Source organism: Vigna umbellata, chromosome 4 (assembly GCF_029865625.1).
Source record: "Vigna umbellata cultivar VRB3 chromosome 4, Vumbellata_1.0, whole genome shotgun sequence".
NCBI lineage: Eukaryota > Viridiplantae > Streptophyta > Magnoliopsida > Fabales > Fabaceae > Vigna > Vigna umbellata.
The window spans coordinates 11,674,678-11,697,842 of record NC_142168.1 but is presented as its reverse complement, the minus strand read 5'-3'; the positions used below and the strand labels follow the sequence as shown (position 1 = coordinate 11,697,842).

The 23,165-nt window shown below is 30.8% G+C and overlaps 2 protein-coding genes and 1 pseudogene across 6 annotated transcripts; 2 read left to right on the top strand and 1 right to left on the bottom strand.

Moving 5' to 3' along the window:
• The first annotated feature begins 650 nt into the window (after nucleotides 1-650).
• On the top strand, nucleotides 651-2,420 carry LOC124821388 (uncharacterized). Its single transcript, XM_088114656.1, has 5 exons — nucleotides 651-775; nucleotides 851-894; nucleotides 1,004-1,112; nucleotides 1,597-1,652; nucleotides 1,850-2,420. The coding sequence occupies exons 1-5, from the start codon at nucleotides 679-681 to the stop codon at nucleotides 2,129-2,131; spliced, it is 588 nt and encodes a 195-aa protein (XP_087970782.1). The 5' UTR covers nucleotides 651-678; the 3' UTR covers nucleotides 2,132-2,420.
• A 2,244-nt stretch (nucleotides 2,421-4,664) lies between these two features.
• Nucleotides 4,665-10,493, top strand: LOC124821387 (calcium/calmodulin-regulated receptor-like kinase 2). 2 transcript variants are annotated; one of them, XM_088113788.1, is made up of 8 exons: nucleotides 4,665-4,903; nucleotides 5,259-5,651; nucleotides 5,904-6,057; nucleotides 7,581-7,707; nucleotides 7,912-7,994; nucleotides 8,068-8,139; nucleotides 9,694-9,897; nucleotides 10,012-10,493. In XM_088113788.1, the coding sequence occupies exons 2-8, from the start codon at nucleotides 5,326-5,328 to the stop codon at nucleotides 10,294-10,296; spliced, it is 1,251 nt and encodes a 416-aa protein (XP_087969914.1). In that variant the 5' UTR covers nucleotides 4,665-4,903; nucleotides 5,259-5,325; the 3' UTR covers nucleotides 10,297-10,493. The 2 variants fall into 2 exon arrangements, with proteins under 2 accessions (XP_087969914.1, XP_087969913.1); XM_088113787.1 differs by having other exon boundaries at nucleotides 5,172-5,651.
• Nucleotides 10,494-11,393: 900 nt separating this feature from the next.
• On the bottom strand, nucleotides 11,394-15,633 carry LOC124821391 (phosphatidylinositol 4-kinase gamma 7 pseudogene; annotated as a pseudogene). Of its 3 annotated transcripts, none has more exons than XR_015786048.1 (3): nucleotides 15,471-15,633; nucleotides 15,202-15,373; nucleotides 11,394-13,945 (listed from the first exon to the last, which is right to left on the bottom strand). The product of XR_015786048.1 is annotated as a phosphatidylinositol 4-kinase gamma 7 pseudogene, transcript variant X1 (transcript). The 3 variants fall into 3 exon arrangements; XR_015786049.1 differs by having other exon boundaries at nucleotides 15,202-15,273; XR_015786050.1 differs by lacking the exon at nucleotides 15,202-15,373.
• Between the last annotated feature and the right edge of the window lie 7,532 nt (nucleotides 15,634-23,165).

Genomic DNA, 23,165 nt, shown 5'->3' with positions numbered 1-23,165 from the left:
TTAGATTCAATTATAGGTTTTTGGACCTTAAATGAAATATTTCAAAATGATATATTAATTATAACCTACTAATATTTCTTAATCAATTATACATACGTAGATACATTAATATCAATGCATTTGTTTAATTATTCATGATGCAATATAACACGATATGCTTAGGCAATATGATACTTACATTAGTGTTAATGCTTTTTACATTATAAAGCTTCATATTTTTCTTACTATTACATCCCTACTTTATTTGATTTCACATTTTTCTCTTTATAATTTTTATGTATATTTCTTTTTATATAAATAACATCAACCGATTTTTGCAAAAAAAAAATCACATTACTAATAAAGACTAAACTATAATGACTGAGCTTTTATTACTATCAGTATTTCTCTAGCTCAAGATTATGAGTAACAACACCCTTTTATTTAATAATAACTTGTTACTACTTTACAAAAACAAACTTACTGTGATTAATTGCACTTGTATTAATTTATTAGTACGATTTTCAGTTTTCCTATGTTTTTGACACTTCGAGGAATAATATAATATGAAAAGAACAGGAGTCGGAACCCTAGCTTTGACTTGGTCTGAACTTTGGACAGTGTATAAATCCCATGTTGCACTAGTTAAGTTTTCTCTCTTTCAGCAGTTGTTCAAAGAGAAAGAAAAAACACAAACTCATGAAAAGAAGAAACACTCAGATGAAGATCACCGTTCTCTCAACAGTTTTACTAGGATGTCTCTTGGTCATGAATGTCCAAGGGGATTCTTCACCAGGTAAATTAATATTTAGCATTCATTAATTTAATTTCCAGAATTTAAAGATTGTATGATCTGATATTGCCACTGCAGGTAAGATAGAGAACAAAAACAAGCTTGGAGATGCTGCTCAAGAGGTATATATATATATCAATTTCTGAAACTATATTACTGTGTTGTTTCATCTTACTGATTGATTTTATCATCATATACAAATGATGATGTGTTGTGGAATGAATGATTCAGGAAGCATTTGTGAGAAGTGGAGCTGGTAACGTGAGGAAGATTGGAGGAAAGAAATTGAGCAGAAAGGAGGTGAAATATGTTGCAGATGGAGAGACTTCAAAGATTTCAGGTGCAACCTATTCTGATGGAATATGTGACTTTGAAAGGGAGGGAGATGATAAAATAGTAAAATGTAAAAGGAGGAAAAGTGTTAAACCAAGAAAGCTGAAAAGGGATGATTTTGTTGCTTTCACTGTTGATTATCAGGGACCCAGGCACCATCTTCCAAAACATAACTGAGTGAAAGAAAAGCATTGAAATCCCTTTCTGACTTGTGAGTCTAGATATATATAGCATCACTAATCTCAGAGTGCAAAACTTGCTTTCTAGATTTCATGTACATATATGTTACAATTTCTCTGAATAAATATGCAGCAATTTCCTAATCTTTGAACTCCAACACACCCTTTTGTTTTTCTCCTTGATGAAAATTGTAATTGTTTATGCTAACACCTTTTATTCTTCTGTCCACTCATATATCACAGTGTGTTATTTAACATTTACCAAAGAAATTATACTTATGGTTTCTCATATCGTTTTGTTCCATTCTGCAGGTAACGATAACCATGGTTTGAAGCCTTCTGGATCATACCAAAACAATGAGGCTCAGGTTCTACTCACTGATACTATATATTGGCTAAAATTTCTGTTTCAATAAATTAAACCTGTTGCTTTTAAAACCATTGGAAATAAAGAGACTATACATTATGCATGCAAAACATATTAACCAAGTTAACTTTCATAATGGGTCGATCTTTAGCTATATTTTATACAGATTAAGTTGATATATACTTAATATTCATGCAGAAGTTTGTGATAATGGAGCCAAAACAATATTTGAAATCCACCAAATTTGTTATCCGAAGAAGTATATTTACCAACACGAACTTGAAGTCATGTTCACCAGATTGCAATTCTGTGTCACCTAAACAAGGAATTTCTGAAGAAGCAGCAAAAAGTAGTGCGCAAAAAGACGAGACACAGAGATCTGCTGAGGCTGCAAAAGAGATTGCAAGCCTGATATATAAGGATTATAGGGGAAAACCAAGTCACAGGCCACCCATCAATAACCAAGAGCCTAGAAATTGAGATTAGGAGTAAAATGACATGAATATATATAGATCTTGGTTCACAGATTTTGCACCAAGTTGTTGTGTTAATTAGCAGCTACCTGGTATAATGGCCTAGATATATATGTATGATATAGGTTTTTGCTTTATATTATAGTTTTTGATGTGGCAGAAAGGTATGAAAAACATAGGACTTATAACAAATATAGTTGTTCGTTAATTTCAGTTCATACTAAAAATAGGTATGTGTAGCATGCAGTTGGAGAATGTTGTAATTAAGTGAATCTTTATGAATGTGAATTATGTCTTTGAAGTCAAAAGTAGACCATAGATTTTCAGGGACATATCTGATAATGGGTATTCAACTTTATCTACTTAAGTATGAAACAATACGAATTTTATCTCTACAATTAGTAAACACAAGAATACTTTTTTTAATAAACAGCTATTAAAATTTTAAGATTAATTTTTTAGTAAAATATTATATAGTATTTTAAGTATATCATGGTTTCACAAACTATATGCGTCTATATGATAAAATTTATATAACACAATTTTGTTATATCATTTGATATAAAATGTCTAGTAATACATTTTTTTTAATTTTTACTTTTTGTTATTTATTATATTTTTAAAGTGAAATCTAGCTTACATAGTTTATATATATATATATATATATATATATATATATATATATATATATATAATATATATATACACACACACACACACACTGAAAGGATGATGTTAATACAATCAATGTTTTTTCAGTGAGTAAAATATATTTAAATTTAGGTATAACATGTCAAAATCTAAATTATTTTGAAATTAACAAAATTTTGTCAAGTGATTAATTAAGATTTTGATATATAACATTCTCAAATTTATATAAATATTAATTTAATAGAATGAATAATTGATTCTTTTTAAAAAGATAAAATTTGAATTAACTATTTCTTAATTTTTTTAATAAAAATCTAATTAAATAAGAAAAAATATATAAAGACTCAAATAAACTAAAAATTTAAATATAAGAATCAAAATTAATAATTAAATCCAAATAAATTTATAATCTATGATAACACAGAAAATTAAAATAGCTAACTGATAAAAACGTTATGGAAAAGTTACGGAATTATCATCTTTGAGCAAGTTACTTTTCTTTTTTTTTTTTTTTCAAGAAAACGTTATAGAACTAAGAAAATTGTGATTGGCCACAGAGCGTAAAGGCTTTTTTTATTAATTGTAATTTAATGGTATTTTTAAAAAACAAATCACTGCTTTCTTTGACTTTTTTTAATGAGTTTAAATATGTTGAAAATTAAAAAAATATTTAAAACAAAATAACTAAAGAAAAAAAGACAAGATGCAATGCCGGCAAAAGGAGGCATAAAGATTGAACACTTCACTTACGTAAGCGGGTCCCACAACAAATCAAATCTAAAAATAATTAACAAATTTATCATCCTAAAATGATTAAAAATAAAGCTTAATATTTTATATATAAAATACAAAGCATGAAGACAATATAAATAGATTGAATTCTATTTTTTAATAGTATTGTCAACTTATTGAAAGTTTAAACTTACAAAAAGTACTTTTTAATATTAATATAATCTGATATTATGGAGAGATGATAATGTTTGTATAATACATATGTCAAGTTTTTATCTTAATTTTATGTATATGCTTGAAAAATGTATAAAAAAATTATTTGTACTTTAAAGAAATAATTACCAATTTGAAATTTAAAAAAAATGTAAGTTATGACTGTTCTTGTTTGGTAGTACTTACTTTACATGCTGATGGACTTAGTCAATTATTGAAATGCATTTTTTTAGTTTAATGGTGATTGATGGTATGGTGATTGATGGTACAGTTAAGGTGAATTTAGGACTAAATGTAATTAATTAATTAATGTGTAATTTATGTTTGTTTTTTTAAGTAAAAGATGTATTATTTGATTTTCTTAAAAGAATAAAAATGGTAATAAATTAAAAATTTAAATATGATTTTGGTATCTTAAATTTTAGTAAAATTGTTTAAAACTTTAATCAAATTTATTCCTTAAATTTTAAAAGATAGAAATTTGATAATTTTATTTAAAGTTTTTAAAGTTTATTTAATGTTTCAAATATACTTAAAAATAATATTTAAATTATTTGATATATTTTATTTCTAAAATAATATGTTTAAAATTTTAAATAAATTTAATAAAATCAGATTAAAATAATTGAATTTACATAATTTTAAAATACAAAATTAAACTAATTCAAAATTTTAAAACAAAATTAATTTCAATTTTTAAATTAAGAAAAAAAAACATATTTAATCGTTAAGTTATATGATAAAGAAATAAACATGTGCATTATGTTCATATATCATTATCCATCTTTATTACAATGTAAAGGGAGATATTTTCTTACAGAATTTAAGGTGAAGGAGGAAATTACTAAAATGGATACACAATTAGGATTAAAATACTAAAAAAATTGAAGAGATGTAATAACATTCGAATAGCAATTGGCCTATTAATGACTTGACCTTGTTTTTTTTAATGAAGATGAAAGACGCAGTCCTTGTGTTTGAAGAAAGACCCACCAAATTAATCCGCGTTTTCTCTTTTTGTTTCCTTCCTCTTGAAAGCATGAAGAAGCCTCCAACTCAGACCTGTTCATCTACCTTTTCCAGTTTCAATTTCCATTTTCACCTTCTTTCTCTCTTCTTCATCTCGCCACCTCATTCTTATTAAGCGCAACTACCACAATGGAAGCAGTATTTCGGAATCAAGGTTCTTTCTGTCCTGATTTTGCTGTCTGGTTTAGGAAAAAAAAGCTTTTTTTTTCTGTTGTTGAATTTGGGTCGGTGGGTTTTGAGTTTAATGGATGATGATGGGTTTGCTTGGTGGATGGTTTTATTTCCAATGTTTATGAGAGTAAAGTGAGTTATTATTGGGACACCAACTTTAAAGTGGTAAATTATTGAGTCTTTTGGCATGTTAGTAGTTGTTGAATAGTTAAAGCTTTTCTTATTGTATGTTGATTTGTATTTTTGCTTAGACTCGTCTTCAAAGTTGGTTGTGGATAAAGTGCTGAATCGGTGTCTGTTCTAGCTGGATAAAGTAATGAATTAGCTTATTGTGGCAGTGGACCTCTGTAGTGCTGGTCTCATGCAAGATGATTGAGAATTTTGAATATCAAGAGAGGTCAAGGGATGGTTGATCAAGGTGATTTAGTTGTCATCTGTGTCTCTATTGGAGTGGCCCTTGGGATTTTGATAGCTTGCTTGGTGTATTTTTGCACAAGGTGGTACAATAAGCGAACTCATCTTAACCGATCTGCGAATGAGCCTAGTTTAACAGCTATCCCTATACGAACAAATGGATTAGGAACGAGCACTGACTTCAGTGCGTCACTCACCAGTTCCATAGCCACTTATAGGTCACCAAATCCTCCAAAAAAATCACATCCAGCTGGGCGGAATCATCAGAATAAAGATGGCTTTGCTTCTGTATCAGGCATTCTGAAGTACTCGTACAAGTAAGTACATATATATCTTCAACATTAGATGTCTCTTTCTTCCAAAATGTTTTTGTTTTTGTATAACTACCAGACATGTAAACCTTCATTAGAAAAGTGTTGATACTTGGTTTGTGAAATCAGGAGAAATTTTATTTGCATTGCTTTTCTTGTTTGGAAGAAAAAGGAGAAAATGGCTCTTGGAATTGTTTTGATAAAAAATGCATCCAGGGACATTTTGCAATGGCCTAACTGAAATTTTGTATTTTCTAGGGAAATTCAGAAGGCCACACAAAATTTCACAAATATTTTGGGAGAAGGGTCATTTGGCACAGTTTATAAAGCCGTGATGCCTACAGGAGAGGTGGTAGCTGTGAAGATGCTTGCACCCAATTCCAAACAAGGGGAGAAAGAATTTCTAACGGAGGTATATGCTGATCAATTTTTTTATGGGTTATGAAAAAGGTCTATGACCTTGTGTTGAGAGGGGGGCTGCTGGGTTGTAGGCAAAGCTGCTTGGCTGAGATTTGATCCTAGGATTTGGGCCTAATTGCAAATAACTATTTTAGTACTAGGTGTTCTTACCTGAAAGAGCAGGAGTTGGACCAACAAAACCAGCTCCGGCACTGTCACAGGCCAAGGTCCACCTGGCCTGCCAGTTGTACTGCTCGGCTAACTCTGGTTTGCCGTGACAGAGTAGTGCACAAGGTTGTGGGATGCAGAACTTTTTCCTTTATTTTGAATCTTCCCAGTGATTTATTTAATATTGGAAAAGGATTTAATAGTATATTTTCCTCGCTCTTTTCTTTGTTTCCTTATGGGCATCATTTACATAATCAATATGATGAAAATTCAAAGGAACCATTCAGATAATGGGATAATGTCCATGTTTGCTTTGATTACCTTATAGGCTTGTAGATTAAATTATTTTGTTCTTCGTTGTTTAAGAGTATCTTCAATTCAGTAGGATCTTAAATTTGAGATTATGATCTTATAAGAAATTTTTATTGGAGCAAGTTGGTGCGGCATAGTGTAGGTCCTAAAATTAACAATTTCGTCTTACATTAAACCCTTAATAAAAACCTATATTTCAATGACAACAACTATGTTGAAAATGCCATTTTCAACATTTCAATAATTTTTTAAGTTGTAAAATTTGAAGCACAAATAAAAAATTAGAAAAATGTGGGTTCTTATAAGTGTTGATAATATGCTTTTGATATATTTTTATTTAAATTATTTTTTAGTAAGTATTTAAGTTATTTTTTGAGATATCTTTTACATAAATATAAAAGTTATTTAATTATTATTTAGAATTAGGAAGGTAAGATTGAGATATTGTTAATATTTGATCTTTTCTTTACATTTTGCTCTTTGTATATAGAGTACATGAATGAAATAAATTACAAGCTACTCTGTATAACATATCTATTATATTTCCAAAATCCCAACAATAAGACCTCACCATTGAATCAAAATTTATAAAAATATAGTGAGTTGCTTATAAATGATGTGATAGGATAGGAATATTTAAAGTAGAATAAGACCCATGTGAGTTTTTTTTTTTTTTTTGTAAAATCCTTCACTGTAGATGTTCTTAGTCAATTGTGGTGTCTTCACACGGAAACTCTAGTGTTTTGAGGTGTTTGATTTGAATTAATTTGGAATATACATTAAAGAACCTGAAAAATTGTTTGAGTTTGTATTTGAATTGTGCAGTATGGTCATCATCATTGAGACATAAAATCCTGCTAAGGCAAAATAAGTTCCTTATCTGCCAGGTGCAATAATTAATTTTAAATGGTGGCTATGTCCATGCATTTCCACTGGATTTCACTTTAATTGTATTGGTTCTTGTTTGAGCAACTCCAATTATTGCTCCATGAAGTAACACTAATTACGGCTCACCAATTTAGCCAGTCAATGATTTTTAATGTGATGTTGATCCAGGTGCTTCTGCTAGGAAGACTGCATCATCGGAATCTTGTAAATTTGTTAGGGTACTGCGTAGATAAAGGACAGCTTATGCTTGTTTACGAGTTCATGAGTAATGGAAGTTTAGAAAACCTTTTATACGGTAAACAGAAGATTTTCCATGATCCTCTTACTTTCTTTTACATGTTTTTCGTAGTCTACAATTATTACTAAATGTAACGTAGTTTTCACATTTTCCCTTTATCAAGAACAGCGGAGGAATTTTTATTTTTATTTTAACCCTTTAATCTTGAAAATAAAGTTTTATGTGGTCTCTGTTGAGAATGGTTGTTGTGCATGCATGTAGATGAAGAAAAAGAATTGAGTTGGGATGAAAGGCTGCAAATTGCTGTTGATATTTCGCACGGAATAGAATACCTTCATGAAGGGGTATGTTTAACATTATATTTTCTCTTATTCTGTATGAAAATGTCTTTGGTTAATATGAATATCTATGGAACAGGCAGTACCACATGTCGTACATCGAGATCTGAAATCTGCTAATATTCTGCTAGATCACTCAATGAGAGCTAAGGTAAGCTAGCTCCTGCTATTGCTTTTTGATGGTTTTATTCATTTTCTCATGTTATGATATGATACCAACTAAAATGTTGTAATCATTTCCAGGTAGTGTGGTTTATAAGAAATATATGTAAATTAAGCATGATCAGGGAAGTTTCAAAAGGACTGGTCTAGAAACTGTCAGTGACATCTTTTCAAATTGTTGCTGAATATTATCTGCTAAATTTGTGTCTGCATTCGGCAACCAAATGTAGTTTGCTAAACCATTTGGTGTTCATTGATGAGTTGCTGGAGGTATTTTACTGTTAGTGTGTTTAGGTTAAGGATTGATGTGAGGAATAGCTGAAGGCATTCAAAACTTACTCCAATCCTTTGACTGTAAAATCCATCTTATACAATCCAAGTAATTTTCTTCTGCATATTTTAACGAGGTTTAGTGTAAATTGATTTTGTAACTGGTTAAATTACAAAATTAGCCGCAGGGCAATGACATGTAAAACTTATTTGTGTGTGTTGACACTAAAGAATGATGTGTCTATTTTATGATAATAGTAGTACCATACTGAGAAAATCAATCCCATAAATTTAGGGATTAGAGTCATGGATTAGAACAATCAACGTATGATAATAATAATAATAATGAGAGGCTGTTATAGGAAACATCTCAATAAATGTTTCCTGCAATATATCAGCACTCCACTCCCCCTCAAGCCCAACCTTACTAAGCTTTAATCTTGTTATAATTTAAGTCTTCTTTTAATAGAAAACAGACAAATCCCAAACATTGAGGTTAGGGTAAAAATAGTTCAAACAACCAGCAAACAACTAGAAAGGCACAGCAAACCAAACATAGCTTCTGAACAAGAAGAGGAACACATTCGTCATACAAGAGGGCAGCAAGACACCAAGTGCAACTAGCTAATAAGAAGGGCGCAACAAACCAATAACAATCGTTAAACAAGAGTGTCCTAACAAATCACTTGAAGCCGCCAAACTAAAAGAGGGGTGAATCAAACAAAGGATAGCTGCCAAACTAGAAGGGCACAAGAAACCACGGCAACCGCCCAACAAGGAGAGGGGTGCAATAAGACTAAAAGCAGTCACCAAACAGAAAAAGGGCATAGCTGTCTAACTGTAACAAAGTCAAAACAAAGGGCACACCAAACTGATATTTCCATGTTTTAGGAATGTAATTTAACAACCAAATAATAATCCACAAATCATGGAGGATAACACTGCTCTAATAGCATGTTGAAACTAAACAATAATGTGCTTGTTTTACCGTAACGGTACCATATTTATACACTAGGTTGAGAGAATCAATCCCATAATTTAAAAATTAGAATCATTGTGCCTAAAAAGGTATATATAAGAGATTTGAATTTCCTTAGTATGTAAATTGGTAATATTTCCCAAATTATATTAAATATCTCATATCAGGTAACTGAACTGAACAGTTTCACTGTTGAAATTTCCCCAAAAGCAGTTGAGTTCAAATGAAACAAAGTTTTCTGATTAGCATCCTGTTGTTTATTATTGCTTATCTGGAAAATTACTGATTATGTAGGTTTCTGATTTCGGGCTCTCAAAGGAAGAGATCTTTGATGGCCGTAATTCTGGCCTTAAAGGTACATATGGCTACATGGACCCAGCATACATTACCTCGAGCAAGTTCACAGTGAAGAGTGACATTTACAGTTTTGGTATAATAATTTTTGAGCTCATCACTGCCATCCATCCACATCAAAATTTGATGGAATATATCAACCTTGTAAGAGATTTTTGATTTGAAAACTAACTACTTCGTCTAGAATTCTAAGTGCTAGTGTTATAAAACTTTGGACTGATGGTTTTTTCTTCGTGTCATTTTTTCATTTGCTGCAAGGCTGCAATGGATTACGATGGTGTAGATGGGATCCTTGACAAGCAACTTGTGGGAAAATGCAACGTTGAAGAAGTGAGACAGCTTGCTAAAATTGCACACAAATGTTTGCACAAATCACCTAGGAAACGCCCATCTATAAGTGAAGTTTCGCAGGCTATATTGGGGATTAAGCAAAGGCAAAGGCGTCTGATGAAAGAAGACACCATGTCATTTGCAAGCACCAACTTCTCCCGAAGCATGAGTCAAATAGATGAGCAACAGGTTGAATTAAGTACAGGGAAATAGGGTGAACACATATTCATATATTTTGTTGTGAAAATTCTTTTTGGATTTAGGTTAAGAAAATTTGTACAAAAAAATCATTGAATGCCACTATCTGCGTATGTCAGTCAGGATGTACAGGTATCAAGGGTGGATCTCATGCTACCTTGAACATGATTCTTTGGTTTGTGAATGGTCAATTATCTTGTGAGTTTTTTATATCTAAATTACACAAACAGATTCTACATCGAACCATGGACCATTTACCCATAAATGTACGCTTTCTACGGAACAAATAAAGATGAGATGGCGAATGAAGAAAAGGAAAAGGTTTTATTTTTTTAAAAGACGAAGAATATTTGTTTGCTCACACTACTTAATCAGCTTGTTTATGAATTAATTTTCATTTTGCCTTTTAGTAGAAAGCGTTTTTTGGAACAGGTTGAAATAGTAATACAGGTTGAAATGCCATTCTTGCTGTTGTCTGGCAGAGGTGTTACCATTCTTACTCATTTTCATATTCGATGTTTATGAACATGTAAAATGAAAAATATAAAAAAAATATATATTAAGTGTGACACATAGGGAATATAGCATATATTTGAGTGAATATAATACGTGGGTGGAATATAGTATATACAACTTTTTTCTACATTACTATGTTTCCTTGCAATCTCATTACGCCAATTATTATATTTTACATTTCGCTTTCTTTCTATCCCTGTTATTATTGTTGTAAAACAAGTATAAAATTTACTTTTGAGGAAAATTTTTGACACGTTCTAAAAATAAATATGTTCAGGAAAGTAAACAAGTGAAGATAAAAGAAAAAAAATTGTGAATTTCACATAAAATAACTCGTCGATTTCGAAAAGAAGGAAAGAAAATATCATATAAAATAAAAGAATCTTTACTTTTATTTTATTACTCAATTTTGCATTTCTAGTTTCTTTTAATCTAAGCAACCTAAAACCCTTGTTTTCTAATTTATTTTCACATTATCCTACTTTCTTTCCTATTTCATTTGACGTTGAAACAGAATAATGATTATCACAACAAATGGCCAATATATATAAAGGTTTAATGGAACTTTTCCAAAAAGATGAAAGAAAGAGCGTAAATGCAACAAACAAACCACACTAGAAATACCATTTAGATCACCAAGAAAAACATTTGGTATACACAACTTATTTTGGTATCTACTACTCTCGATTATTCAACACACTACCAACCAGTAAACATAAAATGGAAAAAAAGAAAGAAGCAAATCAGGACATAGTCTTCACACCTACTGCTGTATAAAATCCTGGGCAATATTTGCTGATGCAAGACCTCACTACCTGCAAATCTTCGTTACTATCTACTACAGCAAACTTCTTCCTCCTGGACTTGCGAAACTAAAGTTTCTGTACTTATTTATCTATATATAATAATTCAGTGTACCATGGGATGGGACATATTGTAAAAGCCTCTAATATTTATTGACTCGCTTCACCTTTCATCTATGGTCCCCCTAAAATTGGCATGAAGTTCCAAGTCTCTGTCTCTGCTTCTTGCTCGCATTTCCTTGTTTGCAATTAAAAAATGCTGGGATCAACAGCCTCTGAAAATTCTCAAGAAACTGATTCCACCTGTCTTCATCCATGTCTGTTAACTTCACGAAACTTGAGCTTGCAGGCAAGTCATTCACAGTTGTATTTCCAGATGAGGTACCAGCCAAAAAGCCACTCTTTTGCTTTATACCCGATTGCTGCCGACCTTTTTCACCAGCTCTCGTGTTTTTCACAGACAAAGACAGCTTTGAAACATTAGGCACCCCATTTCCCACACCATTGTATTCATCACTACCTAAGGGGGGTAACTCTCCTTGACTTCCAGTCTCGTCCTCCTCCATCACACTCTCCACTAGTTTACAAAGTGTGTTCCTAACGACTCCATTTCTTGCTCCAACTTGAAAAGGTGACATCACGGATGGTTTCTCTTCTACTTTTGTATTCAAATTCAAATCCTGATCCTCACAATCTAACTCAAACTGAATTACATCCTTTTCTACTACTTCTGCTTCAAAAGAAAATAATTCTTCCTGATCCAACTGTTTCTTTGTTTCAATACAGATAAGCTCAAGCTCACTAGGCTCTTCTTCGTGTCCCTGAAATTCCCTGCTCATCATTTCACCAATCTCTGCTAGACAAAGACCAAAAGCTGCCGCTTCCTTGAGGAAGATTGTGCAGAGAACTAAAACTCGCAAGCATGCTTCTCGAATCATGGGCAGTTCCATTTTAAGCATGTCTGAATCTCGAAATGGGTCTAGATTATATATGTAGTCGAGTTCGTCATCTGAGAAAGGAATTGATGCCTGAGGCCAATGGATCCATTCAAAATAAGGATCTTCCAAACTTTCAGGGAGACAAAGACCATGATCAATGGGAAAAAGCTCCACCTGGTCAAACCTTCCAGACCCTTCAAGCTTCCTGACCAGAAGATTTCCTGCATGTCTGTCAGTGTTTAAAATTCGCACATCCAAAATCCCAATCCTGTGAACAGCAGCAACAGGGAAACTAGAAGTTCCATGATCACTTGCATCAAAATCATGAGGAATGAACTGCTGTAGTGATGCAATCTTGCTTATTTGTTTCTTGTTATGCTGCATACTACCATTGACCCTGTCATTAACGTTAAATATAGAATGTCTAACCTTCACAAGGGCAGTACAGGGCACATTCGCAAAATGATCATGGTCAAGAAGGTAAGCTGCAACTTCTCTGAAACCTGTCTCCCCAACCCTCACTGAACGTTTCAGTCCTGGTTGTCCAAGAGTTTTGCCAACAAAACCTTTAGGGTTGTTTGGTGCATATGGTTCCTCATCAGTCGGTTTCACAATAGCAACATTTTCACCGTTACTATTCCGAAAATAATATGCACCCCCTAATCCACCGTGAATGGGAATTGGTTCAATGCCAACTTTTATTGCCTTCATAATATCCTTAACCAGTTGTTTGGCTCCTGCAAACATATCTGAGCAACCTATAACCTCAATTGGCCCACTCTGGTCCCTCTGCTGAAGATCCCTGCCAGTAGGTGAAAGGCATGGAGTAGATGAACTCCTATGTAAAAAAGTCTTAGTGAGAAGAAGTGGAGAATCATTTCTAACCACACTTAGGTCATTCTTCAAGACCATGTCCCCACATATAAGTGAGCTTTCCTGAGTTGGAACATTGAATGCAACTTGTAATTTCCTTTTCACAGTATGGGCATTGTCACATCTATCTAATTCCATTCCCAAAACACATCCAGTATCAGTCTGAACAAATACACGTCTTCTCCCAGAAGGCTTTCTTTCCATTTTCTTATTCTCACAACACTCACTAGGAGGTCCTTTGAAGGTTGCAACCACCATCTCATCATGTAAACAGGGGTCCAAATCAGGATACATGAAAGGAAAAGTAGAGGAGGCAAACTTGAATGCCAGCAGCGAAGGTGGCAGCAGAGAGTTTCCCTGTCAGGCAAACACCAAAATCGAATGCCGGCACTTGATGTTGCAGATAAGTGCTTTTTCCATACAATCATAGTAAATTCTGCAAATGCGACAAAACCTCCCAATGTTCTCACATGACAACAGCTTACTCTACAACACAGATTTCATTCAACAAAACAGCTACATCGGAGATGTCGCCTGATAACGCAAGTTGTTAGGAAATGAAAAATAAAATCACTACACAGACATATTGAAGGCAAATTCATTTTCTAAATCTTAATATTCAGTCAAGCACAGCGAGAGGATGTTAAACTTTATCCCAAATGAACAGTCTGACAAATTTAAAAATGGATTTTTAATTAGCTATTAAAGGATCATAGATACCTAATTAGTTATAGTAACTGAAAGAAATAGAAGTCGATGTGCATCACCTCCCATCAGTGCAATATATATAATGGCATATCTATCAGCAACTACTAACCTAATTAAGGAAATCAGTGTTCACCAGTCACAATAAGAACCAGGATAGTTTGCGCTTGACGAAATGAAAAGGGAGACAAATGATCTCAAGTAAACCCAAGGGGAGAACTAAAATTACGACCATAATCACTTGAAAGTGGAAAGTCCGATGTAATTTATGTTTTCAAAGCTTAATTTTCTTTCGTTTCCCTTACCCAATCTAAAGAGTATCATAAAATATAACTTATTCTGGCTGGCATTTCCTCGTACTAAGTGGCCCCCAAAAGAAAGGACTTCTTGAAACATCTTTCAAAAGTTTAAATAATTTAAATTTCCTACGCTCAACTAAAGACAAACCGTCCACCATTATTTAAAGCAAACCGGTTATAAACCTAACACTAAATGCATATTCTACCACAGGATCGAGGTCCACTACCTAAATTCATGAGTAAAATCTGACTGTATCATGCGAATTGGAATAGCCAAATGTGAACTCTACAACCCAAACCCAACAATGAATTTGGACCGAATTTGGGTCCTTCTTTTCTTTAGAAACATCAGTGTCAGAGAAAATACACATTTTTTTCTTCACGTATCCACCAGTACACAAATTAGAGGAACACAAAGCTTTACCTTGAGGTAAGAGTTCACAGATCTCAGGATTCTGATAAATTTAATAATTAAAATACACTAACAATATTATTTTGATGTTATCATCTAATCACATGTAACGTGCCAATATTATTGATTTTTATATTGTTTAATAATTACTTAAAAATCAAGAGAACAATAATTTAATTGGATGAAGAACTACTGTGATCAATACTGTTATTGAAAGGTAAATTGCGATAGAAGAAGTTTAAAGTAAAAAATGACAAAAAATTTGAGAGATCCATCCACAACACAGTACAATTCCAGACATTTTAAAATTTTATTCGTTGCGCAAAGATTTTAAAATCAATTAACGAGAAAACAAAATAAGATAAGATTCTCGCCTTTCTTCAGCCTCCAGAAAGAGCCAATAAGCCACAACGCTTACTACCAGAGGCTTCCGCCATCGTTAACAACTTTACGTTCACAGTAACATCAACAAAATTACAAAGCAATCTTTAGCCTTAATTTCTCGGGAAAAGAAGACGATAATAATAAATTCGAACCGTTTGATTCCTATAAAAACAGGAAACGATTCGGTTCAGAAAATTAATTCAAACTATTCTAGATACAATAAAACAAAAAGAATTAAAACAAGAAGAAAAAGAGTCACCGGCGAGGGGTGGGTCGAAGTGAGAGCGGTGGCGAGTGGTTCGAAGGCACCGCCGTGAACGGCGGTGGTGAGATCCGAAGAGAAAGCGAATGATGTGCCTCAGTTGGTACTGTCCCGCCGCCCAGGATATTTCGTTTTCCTGCGAACGAGATAGTACGGTCTATTCTGCTTTTATTCATTCTTATTTAATCAAATCGATAATTATTATTTTTAAATAGTTTAACATTTTTATAAATTCAGAAAATAGTACAATGCATCCACAAAGTTTAGACACGTGGGGACGTGTGGGTCCACAACAAGCACGTGGCAGTATTTCAAATGGATATGTCATCTCAACTTCCTCTTTTATTTTTATTTTAATAAGCTTGCTGACGTAATAATTTATAATTATGAAGGTTGAAAATCTAATATAGATTGTATTTTGTACTTTGAAGGTATCATACGATCATTATTATTAAAATTGTTGATAAAAAGATGATTATCATGAACATTAGTATAATAATATCTTATGTTTCTACATGTAATTGATTTGACATAAAGTTTCTGCCATGTGATATGACGCAGTGTGTCTTGACAAAATTAAATTTATGTAATATTTTTTCTATTTCTTTAACATGCACTTTATTATATATTTTCTTTACTATATAATCTCTTAAATTTGTAAAATATATCGCATAAAATAATCTTAGAAAAGATATGTATCCAGTGTCACGATATTATGACGGGCTTACAATTTTCTGTGTGACTACTGATTAAATTATCAACTAGTGTTAAATAAAATTCTATTTAGGTACAGAATTTTCCAATATTTGATAAACCTTTATTGGCTTACTGGTGATATTTTTTTCTTTTCTTACGATCATGATTCCAGTTAAGTAACATTTTTATTTTAAAAGCTAGAAAAGATAGAGTATCTCCATCATAAGCTTTTTAGAAGATGCCTTTCTTGTTCTTATTACAATACGTAACACAGAGAGAACAGGAAAATCAAGAAATAGTAGAATGGAAAGAAAAAAATAGAAGATGTTGTATTATTATTCAATATATATATATATATATATATATATATATATATATATATATAACATTATGATCTAAATTAATTATAACAAGAGATTTGATAATTTAATTCTAAAATTTTGATTAGTTTATTTATAAAACATTAATTATTAATTGGAGGGCACTAACAAGACTATAATATATCCAAATGGAATGAGCTTAGAGAAAGGAAGGCAAATGATTGCTTTGACGGTTGAAAATTTAAGTGTGAATTCAAGTCTCACATTGGATAGAAATGAGAAAGTAGAGCATTAGATAAAGGTGAAAGACTCATTAACTCATTGCCTTAAAGTTTTAGATAGAGAGTGGTGTTAATCCTTTGTGTGGTTGGGCCCAAATCTCATTGGTGTTCTATCTCTCCAGTGAACATCCTCCTTGATAGACCCAACAAGTGGTATCAGAGTCAGGTTAGGCTTAGATGAGTACAATGGTCCATGTATCGAAAGTTTTCCTAGCAAAGGGTTTCAGGTAAGCGTGTCCCAATGTAAGACCCATTAATTCATTGTCTTAAGGCTTTGGGTAGAAAGTGGTGTCAATTCCTTATATGATTGAGCTCAAGTCTCATTGATGTTGTATTTTCTTAGTGAATTTCCTCCTTTATACACCCAACATTAACGAATAAGGGTGGCTAAACCACGAAAAGGTTCGGACAATCCAAGAGACTAGAGTTGTTTAAGACGCTAACAATATGCATAAACATTAAAGACAAGTCTAAACTTATTAATAAAACTTATAATGTCTTAGATCTTTTTTTATTAATAGTCCTAGTTAAGCACTAAGTTTGATTGTTAAGAATGACCAGTGATAAACTTTATGTCTAGATGCACAATCAATTAGTTGTTTTGTCCTAGTCTAAATTCTAATATCATGTCCATTGATAAAAAAATCCACAATTATGTAATTAATCAATTAAGGTTACGAATAAAACACGAGTCAAGAAAATGAAATATATTAAATAGTATAAATCATAAGGATTAAAGATACATTATATCCAACTCCTGAGGGAGTTAGTTACTCCTATACATTTTGAACACTAGGAAAGAGTAATGAGCAATGCCTCCAGCCTCCAAAATGAGCATTTGTTGTATTTCTCTTAAAGTTAGTTTTCTATGCTCTAAAGGTGTGTCTTTCTAACTCTGTCAAGTCTCCTATTTATAGGATCTAAGCGAGTTTGCTCGAATTAGACTAGGGTTGGAATTTGTACTTGACTTTGTAATTGAAGTAACCAACTTACTTGACAACTGATTTTGTACTTCATTTATTGGATTTTTATAATTGAAGTAACTCAATATGTTGATAACTGATTTTGTTGAGATATTATTCAATCTTCAGTGATTTCCATTTATCTACACAATATTTTCAAAAACAAAAGCTAAATATTTATATTTTCTAATTTGTTAAATAAAAACCTTAATTATCTAAAAAGTAATAATAAAAGATAAAAATAAAAACAATGGTAATGTCAATTATCATAGACCGAGCATGAGTTTGAAATAGTTCAACACATAAAACAAAATTATCTTTCTCAATTTTTAGCACAAATGGAATGATATTTTTTATTTTAGTGATAGTGAGGACAGATGAAATTAGTTTACCTAAGGAGGACTGTGGTGAAGGAACCACAATGACTTGTGAAGAGTTAGGAGAAAAGTTTGTTGAAGACATGACATCGGATCAATGATGGGGCACAAATGCACAACGAAAAAAAAAAGTGGTTGTAGAATTATCAGGTAGGACGCTAATAGCTGGGACTAGGGGTTGTGCATGCGATGATACAAAGGAAAAATGAGAGGGAGATAAGGCACAAAGGCATATTGGTGGCAAATATTAGAATGTAATGACGAATCGGAGGCACAACAATGACAAGTGACACGATGGTGACAAGCGTCACGACGAAGGTTGCATCACTATGTTTCGAGGAGAAAGAGGAAAATATGAAATTATAACAAGAGTTGGGGTTACAAACAGCTTCGCTCTCAAAGGGTCTCGGGCACGGAAAGGAAAAATCACAACGAAGTTTCTAACCGAAGTGGAGGCACACGTGCAACGATCGTTGTGTTTTGTGTAAAAGTATGAGATTTTATTTTTTTGGATTTGATATTATTCACATCCCTCAAGCAATGTCTAAGTTACATGTAATAATGATTTTCATTATTTATCATTGTAAAAACTCAAGTGGATGAAAGGATAACTCAAGTGAAATTTATAATTTGAGTAAGAGATAGATCATTGCAAATCTCTCCTCTAAAAGTGTTGACCCTCAACCAACAAGTTCGTTGCTTAAACATGAGGAGGACAATGTTGTATGAGCTATGGAATTTTATAGATCATGCAACCAGGTTAAGGCACTCAATGTAGAGTTTGTTGATCAAGTGTTGATGAAACAATGAGTTTCATTTCTAAATCTTTTTGAAAGTGATCAACATGGTTCTCAAGCATGATGAGAACTCCCAAGTGTGAAAAATGAGTATTTGAACAAAGAAGGGGCAAAACCTAATTTTAATCTTTGCAGGTACCCTCAACTGCATATGAGGATACTTAAACGATAAGTTTTTTACAATTATGGGAAGTGACGAGGTCACTAAAGTGATGTGTGATGTAATATGTATGATAATGTATGATATGCCTGTTTTGATGTACATTGTTGAGAATGACGGTGAATAATGTATGTAACATGTGTATAAGGTGATACAAACACTATTTATATAATATGTGATTTTTTTTATGGTACACCTCTTGTGGAATATAACCCATTATAGATGTTTGGCCATTTATTGATGTGTGTTGTTCCGGTGGATACTTGGGATGATATCAGATTATAAGAGCTAATATAATAAACATATTAAATTATTAAGAAAAAATTGATATTATGACTTCAATGATGATCAAAAGTGGTTTATACTTGACTTGATGGTATATATACCTTTCATTTCATAACAAATGTTTGTATCATTTTATATATTAATTTATACCACTAGTATATGCATAACAAATTGAGACATTATACTCCTAATGATTTTCATAGAATATGAGTTTTTGAGTTTAGACATAATGTAAGAGTGAGTGAAGTTGGAAAATGGTTATATAGTGTGATACAACAAAGGATGTGAACCAATAGTAACATGTACACAAAACTTTTGAAACTTGTAGTTGTTAAAGTGCAAGCTCGTACATATTGGGAATTCAGACATGATTCCCACAATAAGTAGATATGAGAAAGTTGAACAACAAAAGAAGATCCATAAATTCATTGTTTTGAGGTTTTGAGTTTGAGGTGATATCAATATCTTATGTGGGTTGGGTTTACATCTGATAGTTGTTGTATATATGTTTCTAAACTCCCCTTGAAAGATCTATCAATGGTATCAGGGCTGTCATTTTGTCTTGGTGATTGACTAAAACGAGAACAACATGGTTTCCATATCAAAAGTCTGCCTAATAAAAGTTCAGACAAGTACGTTCCATTAAGATGAGTGATGATACAAGTTAAAGAGTATTCATGGTTATCTTGAGGGAATGTACTAATGTGAAAGAAACTCACTTTTGAAGAAGAGGTCGTTGGGAAAGTGAGTCTAAATTTTACATTGAGTAAATATGAAAAAGTTAAACAATAGATAAAAAAGAAGACCCATACAATCATTATCTTATAATTTTGAATTGAAAGTGATATTAATTTCTTATGGAAATTAAAATCATATCTTATTAATATCATATTTTTCATATCATTCATGGAAAGACTCCTCATCACCCATGGTTATAAAAACATTTATTTAATGTATTATAACTTAATATTATTGTAAAGAAGAATGCTTTCTTGACTGATTATGTTACAAATATTAATATAGTGTATTGTATTTATATACTTTCATGTTTGATTATCTTTCAAATACATTGTGCGTTATGTATATCAGTTGCCAACATGAAAAAATAATATATATATATATATATATATTGTTCAAAGAAACAATTTTGTAAGAGAATCTCCACTTTTAAACTTTTACCATTATTTATTATTTCAATCCTATTTTATCATAGATGTTAAAATTTCAATTTGGCCAACCCAAAATTTAAACACTATAAATTTTTAAGGCTTGATTCAATTCAATATAAATTATATGTGTTAAAAAGTAAATCTAGAATAGACTATAATCTGAATGTGATACCATGTTAAGAAGTAAATTAAGTCTAACTTAATTTCATAAAAATGACTTGTGAAGTTTGCATTACTTATATATTTTAAATTGACTTTGTCTCTGGTCGATGTGAGAATTTCATCAAACATATATCCTTTAAAAACATTTAAACTTTAAATTCAAAATTAAATAAATATTTTAAAATTTTGGTTACATTGATTAATTAATTTTTTAAAATATAATTATTATATTTAAAAATAGTTCAACCCTATTAATTTAACTTGGCTTAAGTTTATATAAAATGTAGACTAAACATATCAGACATAAAATGCAATAAATTTTATAACATATTTTAGAGTGATCCATTATCTCGTATTTTATTTTTTTCTTTTATCATCTAAACATACCACAAATAAAAAATTACATAAAAAATAGAAAAGCCTTTAATTTAAAAATATATAATAAAGTCTAATCAGTTAACAATTATAAAAAATATAAATCAGTTAAAAGAATAAATAGCATGAACAATGTCATAAATATAACCAGGGTAAGAATTAATAATTAAGAATATAGCGGTAACAAAAAAAAAATGATGATAACAATAACTAAAGTAATAATGATAAAATAACAGCAACACTAATGATGAGAATGTCGTGAATAATGAAAATGGTAACATTGTTTCATAATTATCTTCTAAATAAATCTTCAAGTAAGCATTTTATTTTTAGTTGTATATTTAATTTAAGGATTGAAATTATAATTTTTATAGCATAATTGAATATGTATATGTATAATAATTTTACATTATTAGTTTTAATTGGTCTATTAGTAATTTATTTACTATATATTAGCTTATTTAGATATTTTAATGCAAAATAATACTTAAATAAGTTATTCTTGTCACGGTGATAGCAAACTCTATCGTCTTATTGCAATTCTAGATTAAGACTTCTTAATAATGATTTTAAAGATCATGGTTGAGGATATTTTTCTTGTAGTTATAGATCCCATAACATACACCGATTAAATTCATATTCTCCTGAATAAATTGAGAAAATTTTAGTAAACTTTATAAACATAATCTAATAATAAAAAATTAAAATTAAAATAAAAATATTAACTATTAACAAATAAAATTTGTTATTAATAATAAAAAAATTGTCACTAATTTAACTTAATTGAAAGATTATTAATAAGAAAAAGTCTCTTGATAAAATATTTGTCTCTTGATATTACGTCAACGCAATGATACTGAGACAAAGATTCAAAATCTCATGTTGATAGACAATACCTATTCTCGTAAAGAATTATAAAACATTTAAATTGCTTGCCGTAATAGAAACGTTTTATTTTCTAATGTAAATTAACACTTGTTTTCTTGATAATATCATTTCTTCAGAGAGTTTCAAGAAACAACTTCTCACGAATCCATAAAACAAATTTTAAAGGTAAGAGATATACGATGAACGGAATCATTGATAAATTTAATATTGGCTTTGGAAACGTGGACAACTTTCATTATTATATTTCTCATATATATATAATTAGAAGGACAAATACAATATGCTTCCTAGAAATCTCATTTGAATGGAAATAATTATGAAATATCATTCATATGAGTTTCACAATAAAAACTTCCATAATTTAGGATATTTGTGAAGAAAGAAATATTTTTTTTATCATTCAATACTAAGTTATTGTATCGATACATATATATACAAAAAACAATAACACCAAAAAAAAAAATCTGAAATTCAATTTTTTGTTTAGTAGTGACAATTTTTTAGAATTAATAAGTGGTATGTATATGTAAATATGATTACATGAAAATGTTTAAGGATGTTGCATATTTAATAGCATGGTGTGAATAACAATATTATGAATTATGGGATTTCATTTAGAGATAAATAATTGGATAAATGGAGACTAAATAGTATTTGTGAGATGATTTAATAGTTATCAACGGTAAGATATGTAAAAGGAAGAAAAAAAAAATCTTTCTTATTATTTTTCAATAAAAAATAAAAAATATATACTAGAAAGTATTTATAATTCTTCTATTTTATTCTTATAATTACTCTAATATATTATATAATAATGGAACATTATTATTGTAAATTCAATAATCTCGAAATATAATTTATTTTTTAACAAGATATGTTGAGATATGGTGCAAATATTAAATTAAAAAAAATTGATAATACGTTTAAGTTCTAATGATATATGAAGTTTCATAGTTAATGAAAATTTAGTACACTAAGTTGAGAGTTAGTTATACCAAATTAAAAATATGTAGAAATCACTTTATCATAAAAGATTATACAATAAACCCGTTCTAGAAAAGGTTATGTTATCATACATACTAAATGGTGACAAATATGTTAATATCCGAGTGTAAACTTAATAGTAATAGTTTAGAAATAATTAATGTTTATTTATATGATATAAATCGGTATATGACTTTTAATAAACTTGGCATTAAACTATTTATATATAAATTGTG

Excerpts from the sequence above, each read along its gene's own strand:
- LOC124821387 (XM_088113788.1), top strand. The coding sequence starts at position 5,326 with ATGGTTGATCAAGGTGATTTAGTTGTCATCTGTGTCTCTATTGGAGTG. Across the intron at positions 8,140-9,693 it reads ATCACTCAATGAGAGCTAAG|GTTTCTGATTTCGGGCTCTC; the intron begins GTAAGCTAGCTC and ends CTGATTATGTAG. Across the intron at positions 9,898-10,011 it reads TGATGGAATATATCAACCTT|GCTGCAATGGATTACGATGG; the intron begins GTAAGAGATTTT and ends ATTTGCTGCAAG.
- LOC124821388 (XM_088114656.1), top strand. The coding sequence starts at position 679 with ATGAAAAGAAGAAACACTCAGATGAAGATCACCGTTCTCTCAACAGTT. Across the intron at positions 776-850 it reads CCAAGGGGATTCTTCACCAG|GTAAGATAGAGAACAAAAAC; the intron begins GTAAATTAATAT and ends TTGCCACTGCAG. Across the intron at positions 1,653-1,849 it reads ACCAAAACAATGAGGCTCAG|AAGTTTGTGATAATGGAGCC; the intron begins GTTCTACTCACT and ends ATATTCATGCAG.